General features: G+C 49.1%; 1 protein-coding gene across 1 annotated transcript in view; it reads left to right on the top strand.

The window, feature by feature from the left end:
* Positions 1-26,474, top strand: part of OCA2 (OCA2 melanosomal transmembrane protein) — a 158,036-nt gene that overhangs the window by 33,814 nt on the left and 97,748 nt on the right. Inside the window, exons 7-12 of the mRNA XM_037053812.1 lie at positions 1,610-1,767; positions 2,851-2,933; positions 4,248-4,401; positions 19,060-19,131; positions 22,832-22,897; positions 24,877-24,933. Coding sequence (XP_036909707.1) covers positions 1,610-1,767; positions 2,851-2,933; positions 4,248-4,401; positions 19,060-19,131; positions 22,832-22,897; positions 24,877-24,933 — 590 coding nt within the window. The remainder of the gene's footprint in view (positions 1-1,609; positions 1,768-2,850; positions 2,934-4,247; positions 4,402-19,059; positions 19,132-22,831; positions 22,898-24,876; positions 24,934-26,474) is intronic.

Genomic DNA, 26,474 nt, shown 5'->3' with positions numbered 1-26,474 from the left:
GCCCTCAAGACAAAGGCTTGTTTTGTTCCTTTGCGCTTGGTCCCCAGTAGATGCTCCACATTCTTACCATTACGGGGAGGAGCCGCTGCTCTCCCCACGGTAGCCTGCAGGTGGTGCTGTTCCACCTCCGTGGTTTCCTCCAGGTCTGCAGCTCCCAGGGTGGAACATTCCCCACCGGTACCCCGCGTATGCCGAGCGGAAAGACCAGGGCAGGAGTGACTTGGTGTGGCAGAAGCATCAGTGTCTTTTGGGGACTTCTCCCACTCCGGTCTGCCTCCCGTGTGACTTCCGGTTTCCATTTGCCCATTTTGGACCCCAAGTAGCAGCCGGGGTGTGTGGAGAGGCCCTCGAACCAGGCACTCAGACGGATGATGGAGCTGATAATTGAAGCGCTTTCTTCCCTGGGTGTTTTTGTACATTTATATATAAAAACAAAATGCACAGCCTCGGCTTGTGTGGCTCAGTGGACTGAGTGCCAGCCTGGGAACCAAAGGGTCACAGGTTCAATTCCCTGTCAGGGCACATGCCTGGGTTACAGGCCAGGTCCCCACTAGGGAGCACGGGAAAAGCAACCACACATTGATGTTTCTCTCCCTCTCTTTTCCCCTCCCTCCCCTGCTCTCTAAAAATAAATAAATAAATCTTTTAAAAAACGCACACGGTACATTTTGCTGCATGAAGTAGGCAATGAAAAAAGATCAACCTTTCCCTGTTGCACCCAAAACTCCGTGCAAACCCTGCAGACACCCTGTCAGCGGTTATGCCCTCTCCCTCCAGCTGCTCTGCAAACCACCTGTTTCCGTGAGGGTTTTAAGAAGAGTAGAAAAATTAGCCGATCAGTTGCCTCTAGAATGCACCCCAACTGGGGACTAAACCAGCAACCCAGGTATGTGTTCTGAGCAGGAATCGAACTGGTGGCCTTCCAGTTTGTGGTCTGATGCTCCAACCAACTGAGCCACACCAGTCAGGGCTGCTGTGGGACTTCTGAGACCTCACACAGAACATGGATCATTTTGAGATGCCTCTTCCACCATCACTGTTGGTCTGTTCTGGAGGTGCAGTGGCTGGGCTGGCTGCAGTGTAGGACCCACGTTGTGCCCCCCAGGACCCTGCAGCAGAGGTGAGAGTCAGCCCGGAGCAGGGAGGGAAGGCCTCAGTAGCGCAGGCTGCTGCGTTGGTGCAAACCAGGTGCAGGATGCAGGAGCTCAGGGTCCAGATTGAGGGAGTGGCCTCTCAATAAATGCCTCCCTTCAACGTGAATTTCTCTTGCTTTAGCTGCTGCCAGAATTCTTTGTTTTAAAAAAAGATTTTATTTATTTCTAGACAGAGGGGAAGGGAGGGAGAAAGAAAGGGAGAGAAACATCAGTGTGTGGTTGCCTCTCATGCACCCCCTACTGGGCACCTGATCTGCCACCCAGGTATGTCCCCTGACTGGGAATTGACTGGGGATCCCTTGGTTCACAGGCCAGCGCTCAGTCTACTGAGCCACACCAGCCAGGGATGGTCATGCATTTCTTTGTGCAGCTTCCAAGGAGGGTATGCATGGGGCAGATGGTGGGGGGACTCTAGGTCTCTGCTTGCTCCGTGGTTCACCTTGACGTGTCCCCAGCTGTGAACCTCAGCAGCCGAGCTGACTCCACGCTGCTCCAAGTGGACCTGGCAGGTGCCCTGGTGGCCAGTGGCCCAAGTCGTCCAGGAAGAGAAGATCATGTTGTGGTGGAGGTGACCCAGGCCAATGCTCCAGGCTCCCGGCGGCGGCCACAGCAGGTCATACTTATGTGTTATTTTAATGGAATTGTAGAAACTCACTTCATCTCTTTATAAACTGAGTTTCCTCTGGAATGGATGGGATGAGGAGCCAGGAGGCAGTGAGCCCATTGTCAGGAAAGCCCTCTTCTTGTGTTCTGTCTTTGAAATTCTTTCCCCCCCTCTTCTCTAAGTCAATTACAAAATTCTCACCATTTATGTAAAATCAAGCTTTTTTTTTAAAAAAAATATTTTATTTATTTATCTTTAGAGGGGGAGGGAAGGAGGGAAATATCAATGTATGGTTGCCTCTCATGAGTCCCCTGCTGGGAACTGGCCTGCAACCCAGGTCATGTGCCCTGACTGGGAATCGAACTGCGATCGTGTGGTTCGCAGGCCCACGCTCAATCCACTGAGCTATACCAGCCAGGGCAAATCAAGCTTGTTTTTTAAAAAATCTTTGTCTGAGGATGTATTTATTGATTTTACAGAGATAGAAGGTGAGAGAGAAAGAGAGTGAAAAACATAGATGTGAGAGAGAAATACCGATTGTGCATACCCTGACTGGGGATCGACCCCGCAACCCTGGTGTATTGGGCTGACGCTCCAGCCAGCTGAGCCACTGGGCTGGGCTCTCATTTACTTGGGCTTTGAGTAATCCAGTTCCTAGTTTCAATGTCCCTTGTGACTGTGGGCAGCAAGACTGCTGCCCTCCCACGGAAATTCCCTGGGCCCCACTCACATCTTCCCCCCATCCTTCCTGCCATGCTCAGGGCACCAGGGTGGGTGGTGGCTGCACTTGGGCCCTCCCTCCCATCTGCCCTAAATTTGTAAGCCAGTAGCAGTGTTAAGCCAGTGTTTCTTCTGCGCTGCCCCAGAGGGCTCACAAGACGCTTTTTCTAAAACAAAAGCCTCCACAGTGTGGAAATTTCCAGCTCCCAATGGCCTGGACTGTCCTGGGAAGGAAGGTGGGAGTTGTGAACAGGCCCCCTGAGTCTTCCCTTTCTCCTTATTCCAAACAAGCACCTACATTGCAGAGCACTGGGTCCCCGCTGACATTCAAGTTCAAAGCCTGACTGCAGTTTCCCGTTTTGACCTTTCCAGGTCATTCATAACTGGACGGTATTTTTAAGCCCCCGGCGGAGCGAGCGCCTGGTGGTCAGCAGGACCTTTGAGGTTCCGAGCAGGTAGGTCTCATGTGATCGAGGTCGGGGCAACAGGTGGGGAGGGTTGTCCTCTGACACACTCACTTTAAGAAGTTTGGCCTGTGTGGCTCCAATTTTGGGGACAAATGGCACCTGATCAGTTATGTGCTATGGACAAGATGCCCTTTCTGGGCGGACAGTGAACTCAAAGGATGCGGCAGGGTGTCAGGGCCACACTGGCGGGAAATGACAGTGTTCATCCCAGGCCCATTTTGAAGCACATGGTATTTTACGGCTTTCACATTAATTCATGGATATCATGAAGCTCTCCTATGGGGAATTCTGGGAAATGTTAGGGTTCTTTCTCTTTTTCTTTCATGAAGTCCTCTCCATATTAATTAAGCTGTGCTTTTGGCTGTTGTATGGGTTCTCTAGGGCTGCCACGAAAATGCCACAGGCTGGGTGACTTACCCAAGGGAAAATTTTAAAAAGATTTTATTTATTTTTAGAGAGCGGGGAAGGGAAGGAAACAGAAGGAGAGAAACATGAGTGTGTGGTTGCCTCTCATGCGCCCCCTACTGGGGACTTGGCCTGCAGCCCAGGCATGTGCCCTGACTGGGAATTGAACTGGCCACCGGTGCCCAGTCCACTGAGCCACACCAGCCAGGGCAAACAAGCGCAATTACGTTCTTAAGGTGACAGCACGGTACCTGTCTTCTGAGGCCCCTCTCCTCAGAGGGTGGATGGCCATCTTTTCCCTGTGTCTGCACACAGTCGTCCCTCTGGGTGTCTGTGTCCTGATCTCTTCTTTGAAGGACACCTGCCATCCTGGATTAGGGCCACCAAGGGGCTTCATTTTACTCACCTCCATAAAGACCCCATCTCCAAATACCCGTGCATTCTTCATGACTGAGGGTTCGGAAGTGGACACAGGAGTTCTGCCCTTTAGAACCAGGCTTCAGGTCCGGCATGCCTCGGGCTGTGACACCTCCTGTGCTCTGGGACTTGTTCCGCTGCCAGTGACAACCTGTGTGCATTCTCAGGCTGCATGTGGCCTTTTTCTATTTGTGAGCCCTTAAAGAAGTCAGGTGGTGGTCAGCGAGGAGGACAGAAAGTATGTGTGCGTCCCTGCGCCCTGTAAGTTCTAGGAGCGCCGCCTGCAGTGGCCTTGGGAGGCTGCGTCCGGTGCGCCGCACCCCGCTCTCCTGTGCGCTCTGCGTCCTGGGGACTGGGGTCCATGCGGTTCTGGCTACAGCTGGGGGTGACTTGGTTGGAAGGACAGGGAGGGGGAAGCTCGAATGGTTGCCAGAACGTCTGTTCGCTGCATCAGCGCTAAGGTTTTGCTTCACTCTGCAGAGCGGGCGTTTCCATCAGCATCCGCGCGGAGCTCCAGGGGACCCAGGCGGTCCCGCTGCTGCTGGCGCACCAGCACCTCCGTGCCAGCGTGGAGGCCCAAGTAACCGTTGCCGCTGTCATTCTCGCCGGCGTCTACGTGCTCATTATATTCGAGGTAAGCTCCATGCCTGTCGAAGCCTTGTCTGCAAGTAGGTGTCTTTAACTTGCTGGGTGCGCGGGTGACCTCAGTTCTGCTGCTCCATCGCATTGTGAGAGCGTCTTCCCAAGAAACAGCATTTCTGCTGGCCTTTTAGGTAGAAACGGGAATTTCTGCTGAACCTCGGCAAGGTGTGTGCCAGGAACCAGCAAAACGTGACCCCAGAACACGGTGCACATGTGATTTTCTCACTGTTGCTCTGCCGCTCGCATGACGTGTGACCTTGAGGAGACCCGTGCTGAGCCTTTCTGGGGTGCAGGGCCTTTGTCTGTAAGGTGGCACGTTGCGATCCACTGCTCCCCACAATGGGGACTCACAGGCCCGCATCCGTGCGCATGGAGGGTAACCTATCACTCAACAGACACCACATCCTGTAAACTGGTGTTTCTGGGAAACCGCTGGCTCCCCCTCCCACAGCACGAGGCGAAGCTCAGACAGTGCCTGGGTCGGAGAGGGGCCCGTCGCTGGTGTCAGTGCAAAACCAGATTCACCGCGACACATTGCACCTTAGCTCCCGAAAGTCAGGCCTAAGAGTCAGTCTCTGTTTCCTGGGAAAGGTGTTTCTGAGGCGAGCTTGGGATCAGACCACAAAGGGTACCGCCAAGGAGACAGCCTGTGGGAGGAACGTTCTAGAATGTGGTCAGGAAGGTTCTGGAAGTCTGCCTGGCAAGGAATGTCGGCTCCAGGGAGGCGAGCCTCGAGTGTCCAGCAAGGTCCGCCGGCTGGGTCAGTTGTTACGTCTCTGTGTCTATGTTAATCTAGGGCAGATCTGTTCTCATCAGCCCTGTTTTGTTTTCGTTTCGGGGTTCCCATGACCACCCCTGTGCTCTGTGACTTTCTAGAAGGATTCGGGCTCAAGATCAGCACTGGGACCTGTGGTTTATTACCGGACAGGTGGTGGGGAAAGGTTCCTTAGGCTGAGTCTGGGAGAATCAGGAAAGGTCTTCTCTCACAGAAGGGGCCGCCTGCCTGACACGCAGCCTAGGACTTTAGCTGGGGACTTGTCACCTATGCCCCCTCACCTCAGCAAAACCGCACCTTTCAGAAGGGAACCAGGAGTTTACTCTGAATCACAGAGCAGCCCAGGCTCCTTCGTATAGCAGAGCACTGCGCACCTGGCCCACACGCCAGCTTATCGCTTGGTAACTTGGGGAACATTCCAGAAGCTGAGCACACAGCCATCAGGCAATAGCCAGCCCTGTAGTGGGCTCTTCCCCTGGCCGCTTGCTGAGGCCACCTGCTGAGGCCACCAGCAGCCCACTGGGCTGGGCTGTGCCACAGCGCCATCTGGTGGACACCTGTTTTATTGTTCTTAGGAGATTCTGCACCCAGGGTTGGGCTGATGGTCTTCGCGCAACGAATTTGTCACTCCATTATTCCCTCTTTTTCTTACAGACTGCAATTTAGCTCTGAAGCCTTTAGGTACAATTTTAGGGTCCACTTACTCCACCAGTGTGCTGGGAATTTGAGCTGGGTCAGGAGGAAGAGTGTGGTGTCCGAAGTCCCCAGTCAGGGATGCTGAGATTTCTCAGTGACGCGAAGTCCCGTGTGCTTCTACGGTGAAGCTCCCTGTCACCTTTGCTCTGCGTCGTCTCGCTATCCACCAGGGACCACGGCCTGGCCCAGTTACTTCATTCACGTTTCAATAACATTTCTAATTCTGTCATTGGATCTGCACCTACAAATCAGTCATTCTGTATCGGAGAACTTTCTGCCTTATTCTGCTCACGTGGATCATAGTGTGTGCAAGAAACACAAGATAGATTAGTTTTTATTTCAGGGGAAATAAGGGAGGGATTTAGAGGAACCTATATAAAGGATACATGGACAACAACTGAGAAGGGTGGAAATGGGAGGGAGGGGGGAGCATGGGGCATGGGATGGGATGGGAGTAATAGACAGAAAACTGTACTTGAAAAATAAATTAAAAAATTGAAAAAAAAGATAGATTAGTTTTCTTTAATTATTGATTTTATGGTAATGAATTATTGCCTTGGCAACTTCCAGCTGTGTCCATTGAGTTTATTTTGTGACTCCCTCCTGATTTTCTGAATAGGATTTTGTATGGGGGCATTGACTAAATGCAGTGTGCTTTAATCACTTACAGTCACTAGCAATTAAAAAATATGGTCCAATGCCCATTTTGAAAAGACTTCTCTGCTATTTGAGGGTTCGTACATCTTTTTTCTTTGGTATAGTTTTGCAGCCTTTGAAAATTACATAATTTGTAAATATTTATTCATTTTTCATTAACTAATGGTTGTTATTCATAGCCATTCAAGGGGAGGAAAAAAATAAACACCTTTCCTTCCTCCCAATAACCATCCCGAGGTTATGAAAGTCCTGTAAGGAAGCCAGCTCAGCATGGCTTCTATTTTGGCAGGAACCAAGCGGACAGGGTTGGAAGGACCCAGAAGCGCTGTATCATCGAGGTTGGCTTATTGAGAGGCCCTGGGGTTTGGGCACCCCTGCCACTCTCCATCTTATAGTGCACTGGCTGCATCAGCTATTTAAAAAAACCCGTTTGTTTTGAGATAATCACAGACTCACTGGAGGTTGCACAGAAATGTACAGGGAAGTCCCTGCACCTTTGCCAGCTTCCCTCGGGGTTAGGGTTCCACAGCTGTGGTTGGGCATCACAGAACTAATTCCGGTGCTGTGCCGCGGAGCTTAGTCAGATGTGAGTGGTTATACACTCGCTCATTCGGGAGATCGTGTGTGGGGCGGGGTGGCTCTGCGCAGTGGTATGTATGTAGCCTGCGTAGCCACTGCCACCGCCAGGGGGACGGACGCTCACCTGCCCTGTCCCCTCTGGCCCCTGGGACCACCAGGGGCAGCAACGCTCTCCCCTCCCCCCCCTCCCCGCCCCCAAGGCCTGGCAACTGCTGATCTGTTCTCCTTCTCTGTGATTATTATGTTTCATTGAAGCTTTGTAAGAGAATAATGTGGCGTGTAGCCTTTGAAACTGGCTTCTTTTTTTTTCTCACTCAGCATGATTTCCTTGAGGTCCATCCAACGTGTTGTCTATAGCAGTAGTTTGTGAGTGAGGGGGCATGGCTCTATGCAAGTATTTATTAAATTATTTTTAGCCCTGGCTGGTGTAGCTCAGTGTATTGAGCGCCGGCCCCTGAAGCAGAGAGTCTCCGGTTCCATTCCCAGTCAGGGCACATGCATAGGTTACGGGCCAGGTCCCCAGTGGGTGGTATGTGAGAGGCAACCACACATTGATGTTTCTCTCCCACTTTCTCCTTCCCTTCCCCTCTCTCTAAAAGTAAATAAAATATAAAAAAAACAAACAAAAAATACCCCTTTAATTTAAAAAAATTATTTTTAATTCTCTCCCGGGGATATGTTTATTGATTTTAGAGAGACAAAAGGGAAGAGCAGGGAGAGAGAGAGAAAGATGTAAGAGAGAACATAGATTGGTTGCCTCCCATAAACGCCTGGATTGGGGACCAAACCCACAAGCCAGGTATATGCCCTGACCAGGAATCGAACCCACAACATTTTGGCGTTTGGGACAACACTCCAAGCCACTGAGCCACCCAGCTAGGGTTCTGTGAAAATTATAAATGTAAATATATATTTATATTTTATGTTTATGTAGATATAATATATTTTATATTTATGTAGATTTATATATATTTATATATAAATAAATCAACAAACACATTTATTTATATGAATATATATTATATTATATTATATTATATATTTATACATATATTTATTTACAACTGAATGACATTCCATGGTAAGATAGAATATTTTCTTAAGCGTTCATTCTTTGAGGGGTTAAAAAAGGTTTTCCTTTTTTAAGCGTTTGGCTATTACAAATAAAACTATTCTGAACATTTAGATGTTTGTAATGTTTTATTTAATGTTGAATTTTAAATGTTCTTTATATATTCCAGATATAAGGGCTTGTTGGATATATAATTTGAAAATATAGTCTCTCAGTTCAGTTTATAAAATTGCCCCTTATAGGTTATCTTTTTGTGTCAGGTTTTAAAACTCTTTTCTTAGACCTAGAGCCTAAAGATTTTTTCTATGTTCTTTCCTAAAATTTTTATGTTTTACTTTTTACGCTTAAGTTCATGATCCACTTTGAGTTAGTTTATGTTTAAGGTGTGGAGTTTACAAATGGATTCATTTTTTGCTTTCACTCCTTTTTATTAAAAAAAGATTCTATTTATTTATTTTTAGAGAGAGGGAGAAAGAGAGGGAGAGAAACATCAGTGTGTGGTTGCCTCTCATGCACCCCCTACCGGGGACCTGGCTCCCAGCCCAGGCATGTGCCCTGACTGGAAATTGAACCAGCAACCTTTTGGTTCACAGACCATTGCTCAATCCACTGAGCTATACCAGCCAGGGCTTATTCTTGATCTTCAAGGGAAAACATTCAGTCTTGCACCATTAGGTGTGATGTCAGCTATAGGATTTAGGATGGAGGAAATTCCTTTATTTTCCTTGGGTACTGAGAGTTTTTACCTCAAGTGGGTGTTGAATTTTGTCAGTGACTTTTTGTGTCAGTTGATTTTCTTCATGAGCTGTTTCACATGGTGGATTACATCGATTTATTTTAGAATGTTGGACCACCTTTACACACCTGGAGCAAACTCCTCTTTTCTGATGTGTTTATTACTATAGTTTTCTCTCTTGGCACTTCTTCAGCTGCATCCTGCAGATTTTGATATGCTGTGTTGTGAGTTTTATTTAGTTCTCTCTATTTTTAAAATATCTTTTGAGACTTCCTCTTTGACTCACACATTATTTAGATGTGTGTTTTTTAATTTCCAAATTTTAGAGATTTTCCTGTTGTCTTTCTGTTACTGAATTATACAGATGGTCCCTGACTTATGATGGTTTGACTTGTGATTTTTTTTTTTACTTTACAATGGTGTGGAAGTGAAGCTGTGATGTGCAATAGGTTAAATGCATTGTCAACTCGTAATATTTGGACATATTTGGAACATAATAGATATAACCTCTTTGTTAGTTGAGCAACTATAGTTCGATTTAACTATGATCAGAGAACTTACTCTTCATGGCTTCAATTCCTTAAATTTGTTGAAATTGTTATGCTCCAGATTTATGGTTTATCTTGGTGAAAATTCCAAGAGCTTAAACTATTACATTTTTCTTCTGTTTATAGCCCTAGCATAACTTGCAGATAGAAATCCTATGTAATGAGGCCAGACAACAACCTGTGAGATCCAAGACCACCTTTACAGTGTCTGTGATTTGATACAGAAGGGGAGGGTGTTGCAGGGGTGTGGGGAGGATGGTATATTCGCCCTGTGTTTCTGTAACCTCCCATGCTTCCAGAATTCCCTCCAGACGCCCTGACCCCGGAGGGCCCACGTTATGAGAGAGGGCTGGGTGCCAGCCCTGTGGGATTTCCAGAGACTGGTCATTATCACAACATCGACAGCGTCTATTCCAGGGACAGACTTGCCTTAAAGAAGGACTTGGAAATTGTCCTACTGTATCTGGTGAAAGTGGGCTCTTTTGCAGTGGTGAGAGGAAAGAATTTCAAACGACACACGTGTGGAGAAGTTTAAAGGTAGTGGCAAGATTTTATTGGGTTTGAAGGAATGAATACACCTTCGGGACGTAGAGGGTGGGCAGGCTCTAGCACCAGCTGCCCCGGGACTCCTGATAATCCTCAATGTATTTTTCTGGGTTCTTGGTTCTTGGTAACCAGCAAGGTGCCATTCAGACCATCTGAGCCAATTCCCCACTATTCCTGGGCCTGAGTTGGGCCCTCCCCTTAACCAATCCCTTTTCTGGACCTGCCAGGGTTCCACTCTCCATATCCAATCGGATCCTTTTCCCAGGCTGGGCTCTGCCCCTTTATGTACTCACCCTGGCTCTCGGCTCATGTCCCAAAGCGGAAGTACCTCTTTCTGGGCTGTCTTGTCTCCTACTGTGCATGTCCAAGAATTCTGTTCTAGCATCTGTTTTCTGCTGCTCACATAGGTGCCCAGCAGAGGCATTTCTCCCTCCTCCTTCCTCAGATAATCCGACCTGGGCTGGCAGCGCCCCGGGGAGGCTTTCCTGTCTGTTTGGAGGGTTTTGTCTCCTCTGCAGCAGGCCCCTGCAGTGTGTGAATGAGTCTGTAAATGCTACAGCTTTCTATTAAGCTTAATAGAATACTGTCCTAATATGTGGTTAAGCTCCCCAGTGTGTTAGGCTTAATATTTGATTCTGCTCCCTAGTTTATTAAGCTCAGTTTGGATTCCCTTTGCTCCCCCTCTTTATTAATAACGAGCCCCCTACCTATGCTAACACTACATCTTAGGGCAAAGCTGTTTTCTCAGAGCTGGTGGTCTCTGACTCGGCAGGAACGCACCCTCAGTCGGCAGATCCCTTGGGGGAGTGAGTCTTGGGCAGCCTACAGACCCTCCCACTTGCCCTCCTTCCCTGCTGCTGCTCCCAGACATGACAGACAGCCCGGTCCCTCTTGCCCTGCTCTGCTGTTGGCTGTCACACTAAAATGACAAGGTGTGATATGGAAGTGTCACACTTCCGACCTTCTGGCACGCCACCTCATTCTCTCCCTTCTGCCAGCTGTGGGCAGTGTTGACTTCCGGTGCCTCCGCCAGCTCCTGGCACAGAATTAGTGTTCAGGAAATATCACCTGACCAAAACGGTTCTGGAGCATCTCCAGAGATTGAGCAGGTGTCAAGGTCCCCGTCTGGGTCTGGTCTGACCTGGCTCTTGGAGTGGGGACCCTGTCTGCCTCTGACCCAACCAAGAGGGATGGGCCACAGCCAATGCTCCCTTTGGCCTGTTAATAGCTGGGTGGAATGAGGCCATTCAGGAAATTCCTTGCTTATTCAAACTCTGGTTCTACAGATAATCCTGATTGCCATTTTCTTACCTGAGGATTAGGGTCAGATTTCTCATCCTTGTAAAGTGTCCCCCAAACGGGACCAGGCCCTGAGTGGGGCTGCCTGGGGCCAGCTGTAGTGAGTGGGTTCTTGACTTCGTGCAGGAAAGATTTTGGTGACTGTGAGCGTCCGTTTATTGGAGCTGGGGACAGGGAGAGGCTCAGCATGGAAGAAGCATCGGGAGGGCCCAGGCTGGGCTGCCTTTGCTCACTGGGAAGTCAGAGAAGAGGGGGCCTTTGGGGACAGGTTCAGGGGGCCCTGGTTGCAAGTCCCAAGGTGACCCTCAGAGTTTAGGAGATGCACCCTCCTGTGGGGGGAGAAGAGCGGGGAGAGAAAGGCACGGGCACGCTTCTGGCAGGGGGGGTGGGCCCTGGACCCTTTGACTTGAGGCTTTTCTCTCTGTCTTGCAGGCAGGAATCTTACGGGAGGGTTCAGCAGAACGTTCATCAGTACCCAGGTGTGTCCCTTCAGGGTCGTGGTCTTCACTGATTGGTCAGGGACAGGGCAGGGGGTCCTCAGGCACTGAAGCTGGTCCTGGGTCACCCACCTGGTTTTGCTGCTTTTCTGGGCCTGGAGCTGAAACCCAACTGAGGCCTAGATGTCATCTCCAGAGAGGTGACCTCTGGTATCTGGCTGTAAGTTGCTCGGCCAGTTTGTTCAGTGATCTGCCTCAGTTTCCCTGTTCCACGTGTCCTGGCTTACTGGTCCGTCTCAGTAGCTCTCGTTAAAATCCCCAAAGCACAAGATTGGGCTGACCTCCCTAATTCTTGAACTTTGCAACTCTGAGGGGGGGCATCAGGGAGTTTCCCAATGCGGCATTCTCATAATTCCATTATCATAGCGGAAGCTTCTATGCCCTTATGCCATAATAAATCACATTAAAGTGCTCTGACACAGTGTTAAGGAAAAAATTTTCATGACGTAAGGAAATGATACATCCCCCCCACGTGGCCCTTCCGTGAACCCCCGGAATTATGGTTTAAGGCTCGCCACAGTGGGCTCCTTTCGGCCGGAAACCCGAGGCTTTTTCATCCCTTTTGTTCATGTTATCTAACTGAAGCTAAACAAGGCAGGCTTGGTCTGAGACCGGGTCCCTTTGCTCCACGTTCTTCCATGTACAATTGAGGAGCTCTTAGCATTTGGTTTCAAAATCAACTGTGAAATGAAATTTAAGAGTGATGACAGAAAACACCTGGAGTCCCCCAACGGGACTCACCTTGATTTACGGGAACCGGAAGTGTGTTTGCGAAGAGGGGAGGTGCTGTATTTCAGGACGCGATGCCCGCGCCCCTGTGCTGCTTTCCCCTGCCAACCTCTGAGTTAGGTCGTTATCTTTTGCAAGGATGACATTTCTTTAAAAATGTTTCATTTATTGTTTGTATAGAGAGGGGGGAAAAGGGAGAAAGTGGGAGAGAAACATCAATGTGTGGTTGCCTCTCACGTACCACCTACTGGGGACCTGGCCTGCAACTCGGGCATGTGCCCTGACTGGGAATCGAACCGGTGACCCTTTGGTTCATAGGCCCGCACTCAAAGGCCTCCACTGAGTCACAGCAGCTGGGGCTCTGCTATTATTTCATACCATAAACTTTCTTTTCCTTTCTCTTGCTCTTCTGGAACCTCAGTTATTGTAATATTTGAATGTCTGATGGAGTTCCATAAGTCACTTAGGCTTTATACTCTTTTTCATGGTTTCATCTTTGTTCTTCTCTTGTTATTTCAAAGTTCCATCCTCTGGGTCCTGTATTTTATCTTCCATTTGGTCTGCTCTGCTGTTGAAGCTCTTTGTTGTTGCATCCTTCGTTTATTAAATTCTTCAGTTCCAGACTTTCTCTCTGGTTCTTTTTAATGATTTCTCTCCATTTGTTTATTTCTTATTTTGTTCATGTGCTGTTTTCCCGGGAATATCTTTCTTCTGTTTTCTTGTTGCTCATGGAGTTTCCTTCATATAGCTATTTTGAATTCCTTTGAAAAAGATTTTATTTATTTTTGGAGAGTGGGCAGGGAGGGAGGGAGAGGAAGAGAAACATTAATTGGTACCTTCTCCTACACTCCCTGAATGGGAACCAAACCCGCAACCCTGGCACGTGCCCTGACTGGGAATCCAACCAGCAACCTTTCACTTTGCTGGACGATGCCTAACCCACTGAGTCACACCAGTCAGGGCTATTTTGAATTCTTTATCAGCTACACTGGAAATTCTGTGCCTTTGAATTTGGTTATTGGGGACTTATTATCTTTTGGTGATGACATATTCCTTTGTTTCTTCATGGTCCTCATAATTTCGAGTTGCTGCTTTTGCATTTGAAGCAGCTGACCCCTCCTCCGACCTCTACTAGTTGTATTCAGGTGGAATATACTGTTTGAAGGTCCTGCTGTACCTGAGGCTTTTCCCCACCTGTGTGGACACTCCTGCTCCACCCCTCTTGCTCCCTCTTGTGGCAGAATCCTGAAACATTTGTGCCTTCTCTGGTGCATGAGACTGACCAGGCTGCCAGAAACCTCTCCTGTTTTCCAGAAGGTGGCACCACAGCTCACACAGTGGGCTTCCCCCGCCCACAGCTGGGTCTGTTTTTCTGATAGCTCCATTACTGGCGCCTGCAGGTAAGAGGAGCTGGAGACAGAGTCAGGGAGGGCTGGGTTTAGCCCCAGGAGTGTAGGGGGTGCTGTGAGCCTGGTGGGGGCATCCTTGGGTGAGTTCCTGCTAGAGGGTCGTGGTCAGACCTCTTGCTAACAGCATTCGTTTGATGTCATTTAAAAAAAATCTTCACTTTCATTGCTTTATCTTATTCTTTTTAATTAATTAATTAATTAGGGGTTTTTTTTTTTTTAGAGAAAGAAGAAGGGAGGTAGAAAGAGGGAGAGAAACCCCACTGTGTGGTTGCCTCTTGCATGCCCCCTATTGGGGACCTGGCCCACAACCCAGGCATGTGTCCTGACTGGGAATCGAACCAGTGACCCTTTGGTCTGCATGCCAACACTCAGTCCTCTGAGCCACACCAGCCAGGGGTGGATCTTAAATTTTGTGAAAAGATTTCAGAGCCTCCTTAAAGTTACTCTGAGCCGAGTAACCTACCTGTGGCCTCTACTAAGTAACAGAATCCAGAGTCCTCTCTGAGGCTGAAACGCTGTAGCCCCTTCTGATCTCTCTCTAGCCTGAGGGGAGATTTTCAGTAAGGGAAGAGTTGAGAATGGTGAGCAAGAGAAGTCCGGACCTGGTTTACCTGGTACTGTTTCCATAAGAAGAGAAGATAAAGGGGGCCCTGCTTACAGAAGGCCCATGGTGTCCCCGACTCATTTATCTGTCACCATTCTGTGGGTTGACTGGACTCTGATGGGTGACTCTCGCTGGGGTGAGAGAGATGCCATTTGCCCCAGTGGCGTGCTGGGACCTCCTCGTGGGGAGGCGGGGCTCCACATTTCCCGCTGGTCTACGGGCATCTGCCCAAGTCTGTGTTGTCCAGGTTTTCCCAGACCTCGGCAGGCGTGCTCGCTCCCCTGGTTCTGTGGCCGTCACTGAGGTCTGCGTGCTGGTTACGGATGCCCAGGTGGGTGCGACCCCTCCTGGGCCACGGGGCAGGGTGCTGGGCCCCCTCTCCTGCAGAGGGGGCCTCATCAGCCATCACAAAGAGCGACAGAAGGAGGGACGCGTGAGCTGCCTGACGAATGTTCCTCCTGGGGCGACTGGGTTAACGGGAGGATCCATGAAGAGCTGGGGACACACGAGGAGAAAGAAGGAGGCACAGAATATTCACAGGCCCACGGGCCTCCCGTGGCCCGGGCCTCCGCTTCCCAGGGCTCCCATTCCTGCCCATGTGATGCAGTGGCAGAGACGCAGTCCCCAACCAGGAGCGTGCCACAGCCCCTGTGCCGTGGGCTCTGTGGACCTGGCGGGAGCCGGAAGGAACCTCCGAGAACCTTTGCTGTGTCATCACGGGACGCCTCTGGCAGGAATGGCTGCCCTCGGAGGGCGGTGTCCATGGCTGGATCTGGGCGGTGCACTGCCCTGTTCAGGTGTCTGTGCCTGAACCTGTGGCCACTTCGAAAGCCTAAACTAGAGAGGCAGGTGCTGGTGTAAGGAGAAGTGGTTCATTCAACAGCCAGCAGCCCGAGGAGATGGGGAACTTGCATTCCAAAGCCCATCTGCTCTCTCAGTGCGCGCAGGGGCTTCTGGGAGGGCGGGGAGGGAAAGCAGAACAAAGGGATGGGGAGGGGATGAAAAGTTCTCCACGTGCTGATGCAGTTCATTCCGATAAAGACATCAAAATTGGTCAAACCATAGTCTGGCGTGTGTTGTCCTGGTTGAAGGTCAGCAAATCTCTCGGAGCTCGGATGCCTTAAGGTCCCTATCTTTGGAAGTTAGTCCTAAGGATTCATGTACAAACATGCTGTTTATCTACAAGCTGCGTACTAGCTAGAGTCAGCATTTACAGAAAGGAGGTGGAAAGAGTGCTGGGGTGGGTTACCTGACCACACTCAACAGGTTGGCTGGGAGGTGGGTCTCAGACCTTCCCCAAGGCTGAAGCCCTGCGTTCCTAAAGCCCCTGGAGAGTGTACATGTGGTCAACTTGGGGTCTTGAATTCACATCCCCTGCATGTTATAGGCACTCCACACCCCCGCCCTGTGTCGCTTCAAGTCCAGGGCCTGGTTTTCTAGTTCTTTGCCTCTGCCCTGGTGTGGCAGGGAGAACACGGGATCCGCCGTTGTCCGTCTGTGGTGTAACTCTCTGCATTCCATCCCCGTCACCCACAAAACTGAGAGAACGTATTGGTTTACTGCGGCAGATTGGATGCGGCTATTTCTGGAGGTGCCACCCGGCTACTGATGTCCTGGTGTGGGACCTGGGCCTGCTGCTACCTTCCTGGACTGTGTCCTGTGTGATCACTGGGTGTGCCATGGCCGGGCCAGGCTCCTGACTGTGTTTGCCCTGATATTACTAGTCGTTGCATTGCTGGCCAGGTAGGTCCCCTTCCTGCCCCCCGAGAGTCAGGTGTGGTTGTGTCCTGTGCCCTGGCTGTGGGGACATGTGCCGAGCCACTCCCCTCCTCTCCTCAGTGGTGGCTTGTGTGTGAGGCAGCTGGGTCTCTGAGGGACCTCAGTGAGCAGAGAACCGCTGGTCACATGGGTGTGTCTGTGCTGTGAGCCAGGAGGCCCCCTCCCCCACTGTGTCCGGTCCCTCAGAGCAGGAGGGAACACGGTGTCTCAGCCAGCCGGGTCCTGCCTCCGGAGGTGCTGGCTGCTGCCGGGTCTCACGCACTGGAAGCACCTGCCACTGTTCCCATGTCTCCTCCAAGGCCACACTCCCTGCTCCGTGACCGTCCATGTGAACCATCTCCCTTGGCCTCAGAGGGCCGTTTGCCTGAGAAACGCCAGGAGGGGTGGATGGAATCCATCTACTGTGGCCAGTTCCTCACTGCTGAAGCCCCTCAGCGTGCCATGGCCGCTGCGCCATTTTTCAAAGAAAATAAAGATGTTGCGCTGAAAGCTCCTTGTATTTAAACAGAATTAATCTCAACTTTCCAAACTGAGGAAGCTCCTGACCCTCAAGAAGGGTCCCTGAGTTGTCTGACTTGGACCCCACATATTCTTTTATCTTTTATTTAAAAAATTTTTATTATTATTTCAATCCTCACTTGAGGGTATGTTTATTGATTTTTGAGAGAAAGGAAGAGAGAGAGACAGAGATATCGATGTGAGAAACATTGATCAATTGCCTCCCATAAGCCCCTGGACCGGGGGTCGAACCTGCAACCTAGGCATGTGCCCTGACCAGGATGACACTCCATCAATAACCAGCACAACAGGTGAGCCACCTGTCCAGGGCTCATATATCTTTTTTAAAAGATTGGTTTCTTTTGAGTGTTTCTTCCTTTAAACTCTGAGTTACGTGCTGAACGGGATCCTGAGTTCTGTCCCGATTTAAGTTTGCTGAAGGGGAACAGCAATGCCTTTTTTTAATTTACATTTTTATTTGGAGACACTGGCACACCCACACGGAACTGTCAGACACACAGACACGCCCCACAGGCTTTACCCAGCTTCCCCTACCCAATGGTAGAACTGCAGTCAACTCTTACAGCCACAGCTGCGGGGTGGAGCAGTCCTGTCCCCCCAGGGCCCCTCCTGCCGCGCTTTTATGCCGACACCCCTCCCCTTCCTTCCCCCAAACCCCCTCCCCACAGACAGGCACTGATCTGTCCCAGCTGTTCCATCATTTGGCCATTTCAAGAACGGTATCCAAACGAAATTGTGCCGCAGGTGACATTTCGGAACTGGCTTTTCTCCCCACTCAGGGTAATTCTCTGGGGAGCCTCCCAGGGTGTTGCGTGAGGCAGTGGTGTGTGCGACCCAGGGTGTCAGTGAGGCATATTACAGTTTTAAGAGTTTTCTTGAGCAAAAATTGATTTGACTCTGACAGCACCAAACAAGAAGTGGTGCTCCATGGACCGGAGCGCAGGGAAAGGCTTTTATAGGGAAAAGGCGGAAGCAAAGCACGGATGTGATTTGATTGGCTGTGGCTTAGCATCTGCTCTGGGGAAACCTAGTCGGCTGTTTGTGATTGGTTGTTCTCAGGGTTTGATTTCTCTCTCTCTCTTTTTTTACTGTTGACATTGTATAGATGCCCCCACTCATCCCACCTTTGCCCACCTCTACCCAGATTCCGCCCCCCTGAGTTCAATTTCTTACCCTTGAGCAATGAAAGGCTTAGATTTTGGCTTGCTTACGTGCGCTGCTAAGGCATTGGAGCCATCTGGGTTTAATGGCCTTCTCGTTTATTTAATTTAACAGGACATGCCCCGGTGTGTGTGGCTCAGTTGCTTGGAGTGTGTCCAGTAAAGATTGCGGTTCAATTCCCAGTCAGGGCACTTCCTAGGTTGTGGGTTCAATCCCTGGTTGGGGTATGTCCTGGAGGCAGGTGATGGATGTTTCTCTCTCAAATCAATGTTTCTCTCCCCTTCTGTCTCCCTCCTTTCCCCTCTCTCTAAAATTAATAAACATGTGTTTGGGTGAGAATATAAAAATTTTTAACAGAACACATAGTCTCATTTCTCTTGGGTAGATTTCTAGAAGTGAAATTGCTGGCTTCTGTGGTAAATTTATTTAACTTTTTAAGAAACTGCCAAACTATTTTCTACAATAGCTGCGCTGTTTTACATGCCCACCAGCAATGCTCGAGGGTTTCAATTTCTCCATATCCTTGACCTTCCTCAAATTTTGTCTTGACAATTACATGTCCATTTGAAATTATCCTTAAAGGGAAACGATGCTGCTGTGATTCAGTGGTGTCACCGAAATGTCAATTAGATGAAGTGTTTGGCTGTGTACCTTTGCTTTAACAACAGCCTCAGCAACTGGGCAGAATCGATTTATGTTGTGGAACTAACGGTCCCGTTGCCTAGGGATTACATGGTGAATAATTAACGGCAATTTACTGCAGGCTTCCTTGCAGAACATGCTTTACCCTGCCTCCTGCTTCTACTTGAGGCTCATCCAATTACTCAGGAAATAAAAGCACCTTTCTTCAGAAGGATGAAGGGTGGGGTGTGTTTTGGGGTGCCCAGATTCTGAAACAGAAAGACCCACAATTTATACCTTCCCTTCATAGATATGGAGAAGCATGGCCATGATGACCGGTACTTATAAGTATCAGACACAGGCTTTTGTTGTTTTAAATCCCCTGGGCATAGGAATACAGTAATTTTTTATGTTTCTTTCCAGATCGTTCACAGGACTCTGGCAGCCATGCTGGGATCCCTGGCTGCCTTGGCGGTCCTGGCCGTGACCAGTGACGTAAGTAGTGACATTTCTTGTTGGGGCCTCAGCCTTGGACAGAATGTGAGATCAAAGACAGTTCAGGAACACTTTTTTTAAAGATTGTATTTATTTATTTTTAGAGAGAGGGAAAGGGAAAGAGACAAAGAGGGAAATGTCAATGTGTGGTTGCCTCTTGTGCGCCCCCTACTGGAGACCTGGCCTGAAACCCAGGCATGTGCCTTGACTGGGAATGGAACTGGTGACCCTTTGGTTTGCAGGCCCATGCTCAATCCACTGAGCCACACCAGTTGGGGCTGTTTTTCACTTTTTCATGCACTATTTCCACATGTCCCTCCCAGAAGTAGCAGAGTTTATGGGATCGATGAGTATTTGTCATTTGACTTTAAGATGCACACACACACTGCAGCAGCATCATCTCCGTCTTAGCTGAGGAAAGGTCACATGGTCACGCATTTGCACCAGGTCATGTACTGCGGTGAGTCAGACCTGCTGTGTGTGCTGCCATGGGCCCTGAGAGGTGGGCTGGGATCTGTCCTGCGGATGTCAGCTGGCCCCTGGAGATGCATGTCGGGGTGATGGCGCCCTGCTGGGGTCTGAGCTTGGCCCCTGTGGCAGGGACTCCGGAGTGCACGTAGGGATGCGAAGGCAGGGGAAGGGGGGCACTGAGTGCCCGCTGGGGGCGGGGCTGCGGCTGTTGGAGTGGGAACGCTGGCAACCAGCAGCCGGGTCCGCACAGAACTGGATCTGTAAACAACTGTGTCGACTCCAAAGGCTTGCTCTGAAAACTGCTACTAAAGGCCGTTGAGTAAACCAAAGAATAATAACTGGTTTAAAAACCGCTATGGGACAAGTAGTTATTATGCATCTCCCCTTTTTCTGGAGTATAGTTGGTATTCAAGGTAAAAGGTCCCAGAGTCCCAAAACTCATACATAAACCACTGTTAGGTTTATTAATTGTCAAGGAGGAGGGTAGTAGTAGTTTTTATTATTTTTTAAAATTTGTACCTGAGGACATGTTTGTTGATTTTAGACAGAGAGGAAGGGAGACAGAGAGAGAAACATTGATGAGAGAAAGAAACATGGATCAGTTGCCTCCCACATGCACCCTGACTTGGGATCGAACCTGCAACCTTTTCTTGCACAGGGCGACACTGCAACCCACTGAACCACCCGGCCAGGGCGATTCTTTTGTTTTAAAGATCATTAATGTAGCACACAGGAGGCACATGCTAGGGGCAGCCCTCCAAGCCCTCCTGGGGTCCTTTCCGGACGGCCAGGCTCTGGAAGTGGCCTCATGTCACACTCGGTGCTCTTACTTCACTGTGACCTTGGCCTTCCCCGTGCTCCAGGGTCGTTGGAGGAGGACACAAGATGGGCAGAAACAGAGGGTAGGTCGAGCGTATCTTTCACTCATCAGTGTCTTGGCCTCATGCCACCACCCGTAGGAAGGGCTCCATGGAATCCACTAGCCTCAAGGGCTGACTCCGTAGTGGAGGCTACAGTTCCTCACAGAGTTGCCAGGGGTGGGGCTTAAGAAGTTTACCCCTCTGGCCCTGGCTGGGTAGCTCCATTGGTTAGAGCATCATCCTGATACGCCAAGGTTGCAAGTTTGATCCCCAGTCAGGGCACATACAAGAATCAACCAACGGAGACTTCCGCCAAGATGGAGGCATAGGTGGAAACATGGTGCCTTCTCCCACAACCAAGTTTGAATACAACAAAGGTTTGGAGAAACAAAGACACAACCAAAGGACAGAAAATGGAATTATATAGAAGTCCGACTACATCTAACCGTTCAACGGGGACGGTAAGAGGGGCGGAGCCAGCAGCAAGCAGGGTCGGGCAGGACAGGTCTGCAGGCAGATGGGAACCAGTTGGGGTGCGGGGCAGACTGCGGGCGCATATTTGCGCACAGTGAGACAGACCACGCAGGCCCAAGGGGGCGAGGGCTGACGGCGGTGGCATACTCGCGTGCAGTGGGACGAAACGCGTGGGCCCGGTGATGGGCGACTGCAGCACCGGTGAGGGCCCTGGCGGCAGGAGGCGGACAGGACGCCAGAGTCCCTCTTGGACCCCGCCCCCACATACAGCGTCACAACCCAGCAACTGAGTGCCCTGCTCTGGTGAAAACCTAGGGCTCCGATCCTGCTCCTGCTACTAACAGGCACGGACAGCCCAAAAGATGGCCCAAGAAGAACTCAAAGTCTCAGAGCCGATAACTCTAAGCGACCAAGAAATTGCCAGCCTCTCAGAAGCACAATTCAAGACACTATTTATCAGGATGCTCACAGAACTGGTAGATTATAGTCACAAATTAGAGGAACAAAGTCACAAATTAGAGGAACATATGAAGGCTAAACTAATTGAAATGAAGGGAGATGCACAGGAAACCAATAGTGATGGAAAGGAAACTGGGACTCAAATCAATGGAATGGACCAGAAGGAAGAACAAAACATCCCACCAGAAAGGAATGAAGAAATGAGAATTCAAAAAAATGAGGAGAGGCTTAGGAACCTCCAGGACATCTTTAAACGTTCCAACATCCGGATTATAGGGGTACCAGAAGGGGGAAAGAAACAGCCACGAGTGGAAAACTTATTTGAACAAATAATAAAGGAGAACTTCCCCAGTCTGGCAAAGGAAATAGACTTCCAGGAAATCCAGGAAGCTCAGAGAGTGCCAAAGAAGTTGGACCCAAGAAGGAACACACCAAGGCACATCATAATTACATTAGCCAAGACCAAAATGAAGGAGAGAATCCTAGAAGCAGCAAGGGATAAGGGGACAGTCACCTACAAAGGAGTACCCATCAGACTGTCAGCGGATTTCTCAAAAGAGACCTTACAGGCAAGAAGGGGCTGGAAAGAAGTATTCCAAGTCATGAAATCCAAAGACCTACAGCCAAGATTGCTTTATCCAGCAAAACTTTCATTTAGAATGGAAGGACAGATAAAGTGCTTCTCAGATAAGGTCAAGTTCAAGGAGTTCATCATCACCAAGCCCTTATTATATGAAATGCTAAAGGGACTTATCTAAGAAAAAGAAGATGAAAAATATGAACAGTGAAAGGACAGCAAACTCACAGTTATCAACAGTCACACCTAAAACAAAAGCAAACCAAGAGGACAGCTAGATCAGGAGTGGAACCATAGAAATGAAGAACACATGGAGGGTTAGAAACAGGGGGGTGGGAGGGGGGAGAAGGCACAGAAAATAGCATAGATGGTAGGTAGAAAATAGATAGGGGGGAGGGCGAGAATAGTGGGGGAAATATAGAATCTAAAGAACTTGAGACGTGGTTATAAACTAAGGGGGGGAGAATGGTGGGGGAGGGAGTGTGCGGGTGGAGGGGAATGAAGGGGGGAATAGAACAACTGTAATGGTATAATCAATAAAATATATTTTAAAAAAAAGAATCAACCAACGAATGTATCCATAAGTGGAACAACAAATCAATCTCTCTCTCTCAAATCAATAAATTAAAGAAAAGGGCTTTGCTTTTCTTCTTACTAAAAGCACAGGCTTGACATTGGGATGCTTTGGGCCACGAGTGTTTTTCTGCTGTGCCATAATCCGACCTGAGAGAGGCAGGCCAGCGGTGTGATGTCCGACTGGCCCAGGTGTGGGTCCTTTGTATCCGGCAGCCCATTTTTACACATTATTGCCAAGAGCGTGTTGCTGGGACTGACCAGAGAATTTCTGCTTTGATCACAGAGGCCCAGTCTGGTCCGCGTGGTGGAGTGGATTGATTTTGAGACCCTGGCGCTGCTCTTCGGCATGGTAATTACAGCCCTCCCAGCGGGCGCAGCGGCTTCGTGTGGCTGCAACCCCGGGCCTTTGCTTTTCCTGCTGTTGCTGCTAACCCTTCGTCGTTATATTAAAGGCACCAAGCTGCTGGGCAGATGGGCTGGACTGAAGAGTGTTCGTACAGGTCTAGCTAATTTCTTCTGAGGAGGCACTGAACGTTCGGTGTCCTGATTAGTCTGATTGTGGAATAATGTTGCCATTTAGCAAATTTGGCAAATTCTTTGAATTCCTCCCCTTAAAATATAAAAATGGAATATCCCAAATGAATAAATCATGTAAGTTCTGGCGATTGGAAAAGTGCTTGTAATTTTTTGGCGATAGGAAGAAATCTCCCTAAGTAATTGTTTGTGTGTTTGCTGGTTTAGCAGACACCGTGTGGTGAGCTCCATAAAATGTCTCCAAGTCGGCCAGTAGGAAAGGAACTTTGAGGTGCACAGGTGGGCTTGTGTGGGACGTGAACAGGGGTCATAAACCGATTTACTAGAATGAATGGGATTTGTAAAGAAGATTTTATTATTTAGTTTTAGAGAGAAGGGAAGGGAGGGAGAAAGAGGAGAGAAACATTAATGTGTGGTTGCCTCTCACATATCCCTACTGGGGACCTGGCCCGAAACCCAGGCATGTGCCCGGACTGGGAATCAAACTGGCCACCCTTTGGTTCTCAGCCCTCGCTTAGTCCACTGAGCTACACCAGCCAGGGCTAAATGGGATTTTTAAATCCTCACTTGAGGGCATGCTTATTGGTTTTAGAGAGAAGGGAAGCAGGGAGGGAGGGAAGGAGAAAGAGATATTGATTGCTTGCTTCCTGTATGTTCCCTGACCGGGGACTGAACTTACAACCCTTGCATGTGCTCTGACTAGGAATCTAACCTGCGACCTTTCGGTTACTGGATGATGCTCCAACCAACTGAGCCATACCAGGCAGGGCTAGGGTTAAAATTAGGTTCAGTGTTAAGATTAGCTTTAGGATTAGATTTAGGGTTAGAGTTGGTTAGGATTGAGTTTATGATTAAGGTAGGGTTAGGGTTAGGGGCAGAATTAGCTTTGAGGTCAAGGTTTGTATTTAGGGTCTTGGTTAGGCTTAGGGTTAGGGTAAGGCCTAGATGGATTAGATTTGGTGTTAGGGTAAAGGTTAAGGTTAATGTTGAATTTACAATTAGGTCTTGGGTTAGGGTTAGGTTTAGAGTTAGTTTTGAATCAGGATTTAGGATAAATCAGGTTAGAATGAAGGTTAAGGCACTGCCGACTGAGGAAGTAGAATAGAGAATCTTCCAGAAAGTTCAGTCGAAATGTCCAGTTGATTCGGTTTAGGAGAAACAGGACAGTACTTTTGACTAATGACTTCCTGTCGTTATCTAGGATGGTGATCCTCACCAGCTCAGTGGCACCCATAGAAAGAAGCGCCACTGAATAGAGATTCATGCAGAGAATAGCTGTCAGTGCCGCGGCTCTTACTTGCATGTCTTGGTAAAACTGGAGACAAAAATCTCTTTAATTATTTCAGCAAACAAAATTTAACTCAGTTAAAAAATCTTAGAACGTTTAATTGTCAGGTGTGGACATGGAGGTGCAGAAGGCCACCTTTTGGCCCACTTTCTTCCCAGCTGCTGGTTTGGTGACTGTAAGTCACCCCCCGCCCCGCCCCGTCTCTGCTCCCCACGTTCCTAGGCTGTAGAACAGAGAAGATAACATGTGAGGTTTGCTGGGAAGCTTAGAGGGAAGGATAACGCAGCTTGGGCACACACCCTGGACAGGTGAGCGGCACGCCCTCCAGCAAGGGGCTCCTTGCAGGGGCCTGGGAGTGGAGCTCGCCCAGCACAGAGCGGAGCTTGGAAGATCGCATGCGCATGCGTCCGCACCGAGGCTGGAGCTCAGGCGTGTGACTGCCAGGCTGACGCTGCAGGTTGGCGCGGAAGCATCCTCCCTGTCTCCTTTCTCTCTCCTTCCCACAGATGATCTTAGTGGCCGTGTTTTCCGAAACGGGATTTTTCGATTACTGTGCTGTAAAGGTAGGGTTGATGTGGCATTTTATAGTTCTAGAGGAATTAATCCATTTGTTTATTTTTCTATTGCTACATGATTTAGCGAGGGAAACTACTATTTAAAGCAAATATTTTCATTTAATATTTTCAAAAGATCTCCTTTGTTTACTTTTAGAGAGAGGGGAAGGGAGGGAGAAAGAGAGGGAGAGAAACATCAATGTGTGAGAGATATCAGTTGCCTCTCACAACTGGGGAACCTGGCCTGCAACCCACGCATGTGCCCTGACTGGGAATCGAACCGGCTACCTTTCAGTTCATAGGCTGGTGCTTAGTCTGCTGAGCCATACCAGCCAGAACCGAAGCAGATATTTTAAAATTCCACCCTGCTTTAGAAATCACGCACTTCTGCCAGGCTGAGTGTGGCCTCTGTGCTGGGTTAGGTGGCGCCCAGCAACCTTGCAGTTTCTCCCTGAACAGTTGAAGGACGTGTGGAGATGAACAGCTCTTGAGTTGGATGTTTGTGTAAATTATTTAAAGGCACAGGTTGAGAGCTCCCCATCAAATTCTGTTTTGCATTTCCAAGCATCTAACCATTTCAAGTCATCGGCTTCTGGTTCCTTTGTTTTGGGGGGAAATAATTTCAGTGACCACTTTCTGAACATTTGAATATCTAAACATTCCCACTTATAACTGGAACCTCAGGGAATCTAGCCGGAAGTTCAGGCCCCTAGAATCTGTACGGGTCCTGTTCCTGGGGGAGGAAGTCTCCCCTGCCCTGCTGAAACAAAAGCTAATGCTTGGTTGTAGTCTTTAGAACTGAAAATGTCTTTATAAAATGTACCCAACCAAGCCCTTTGCAAATTCCGAATGACAGAACTGTGCTGTGATTTTAAAAAAATTATTTATTATTTATTTTTTAAATTATTATTATTTTAAAGATTTTATTTATGTATCTTTAGAGGGGAAGGGAAGGAGAGAGGGAGGGAAATATCAATGTATGGTTGCCTCTGCTGGGGACACACAATGTATCGTGTGTCTCCTGCCAGGAACTGGCCTGCAACCCAGACATGTGCCCTGACTGGGAATCGAACTGCGGTCCTTTGGTTCGCAGGCCTGTGCTCAATCCACTGAGCTACACCAGCCAGGGCAAAAAAAAAATTATTTATTTTTTAGAGAGAGGGCAAGGGAGGGAGGAAGAGAGGGAGAGAAATACTGATGTGAGAGAGAAACATCGATTGGTTGCCTCTTGCACGTGCCCCAACTAGGGACTAAGCCCTCGACCCTCTCTGGCCTGTGGCCAGACTGGGAATCGAACCAGGAGCCTTTCAGTTTGCAGGATGACACCCAACCCATTGAGCCACAGCAGCCAGGGCATGTGGTATGATTCTTGACCGCTTCTTTCACCATCTTGCACCTTCTGTAGAGATATCTGGCCTCTTCCCCCCAATGCCTTGGTACTAACAGTAGCTCTGGGTCCCCCCAGAGTCAGGTGGGCCCCAAGGTCACAGCCTAGGCAGATTTGCACATCTGTGGGTCTAAGTTTTGGCCCTCCTCGCAGTATGTCCTTG

Source organism: Sturnira hondurensis, unplaced genomic scaffold, assembly GCF_014824575.4.
Source record: "Sturnira hondurensis isolate 20B ecotype Veracruz unplaced genomic scaffold, ASM1482457v3 Scaffold0007865, whole genome shotgun sequence".
Lineage (NCBI taxonomy): Eukaryota > Metazoa > Chordata > Mammalia > Chiroptera > Phyllostomidae > Sturnira > Sturnira hondurensis.
The sequence above is the reverse complement of the archived record's forward strand: the minus strand, read 5'-3'. Positions and strand labels throughout refer to the sequence as shown.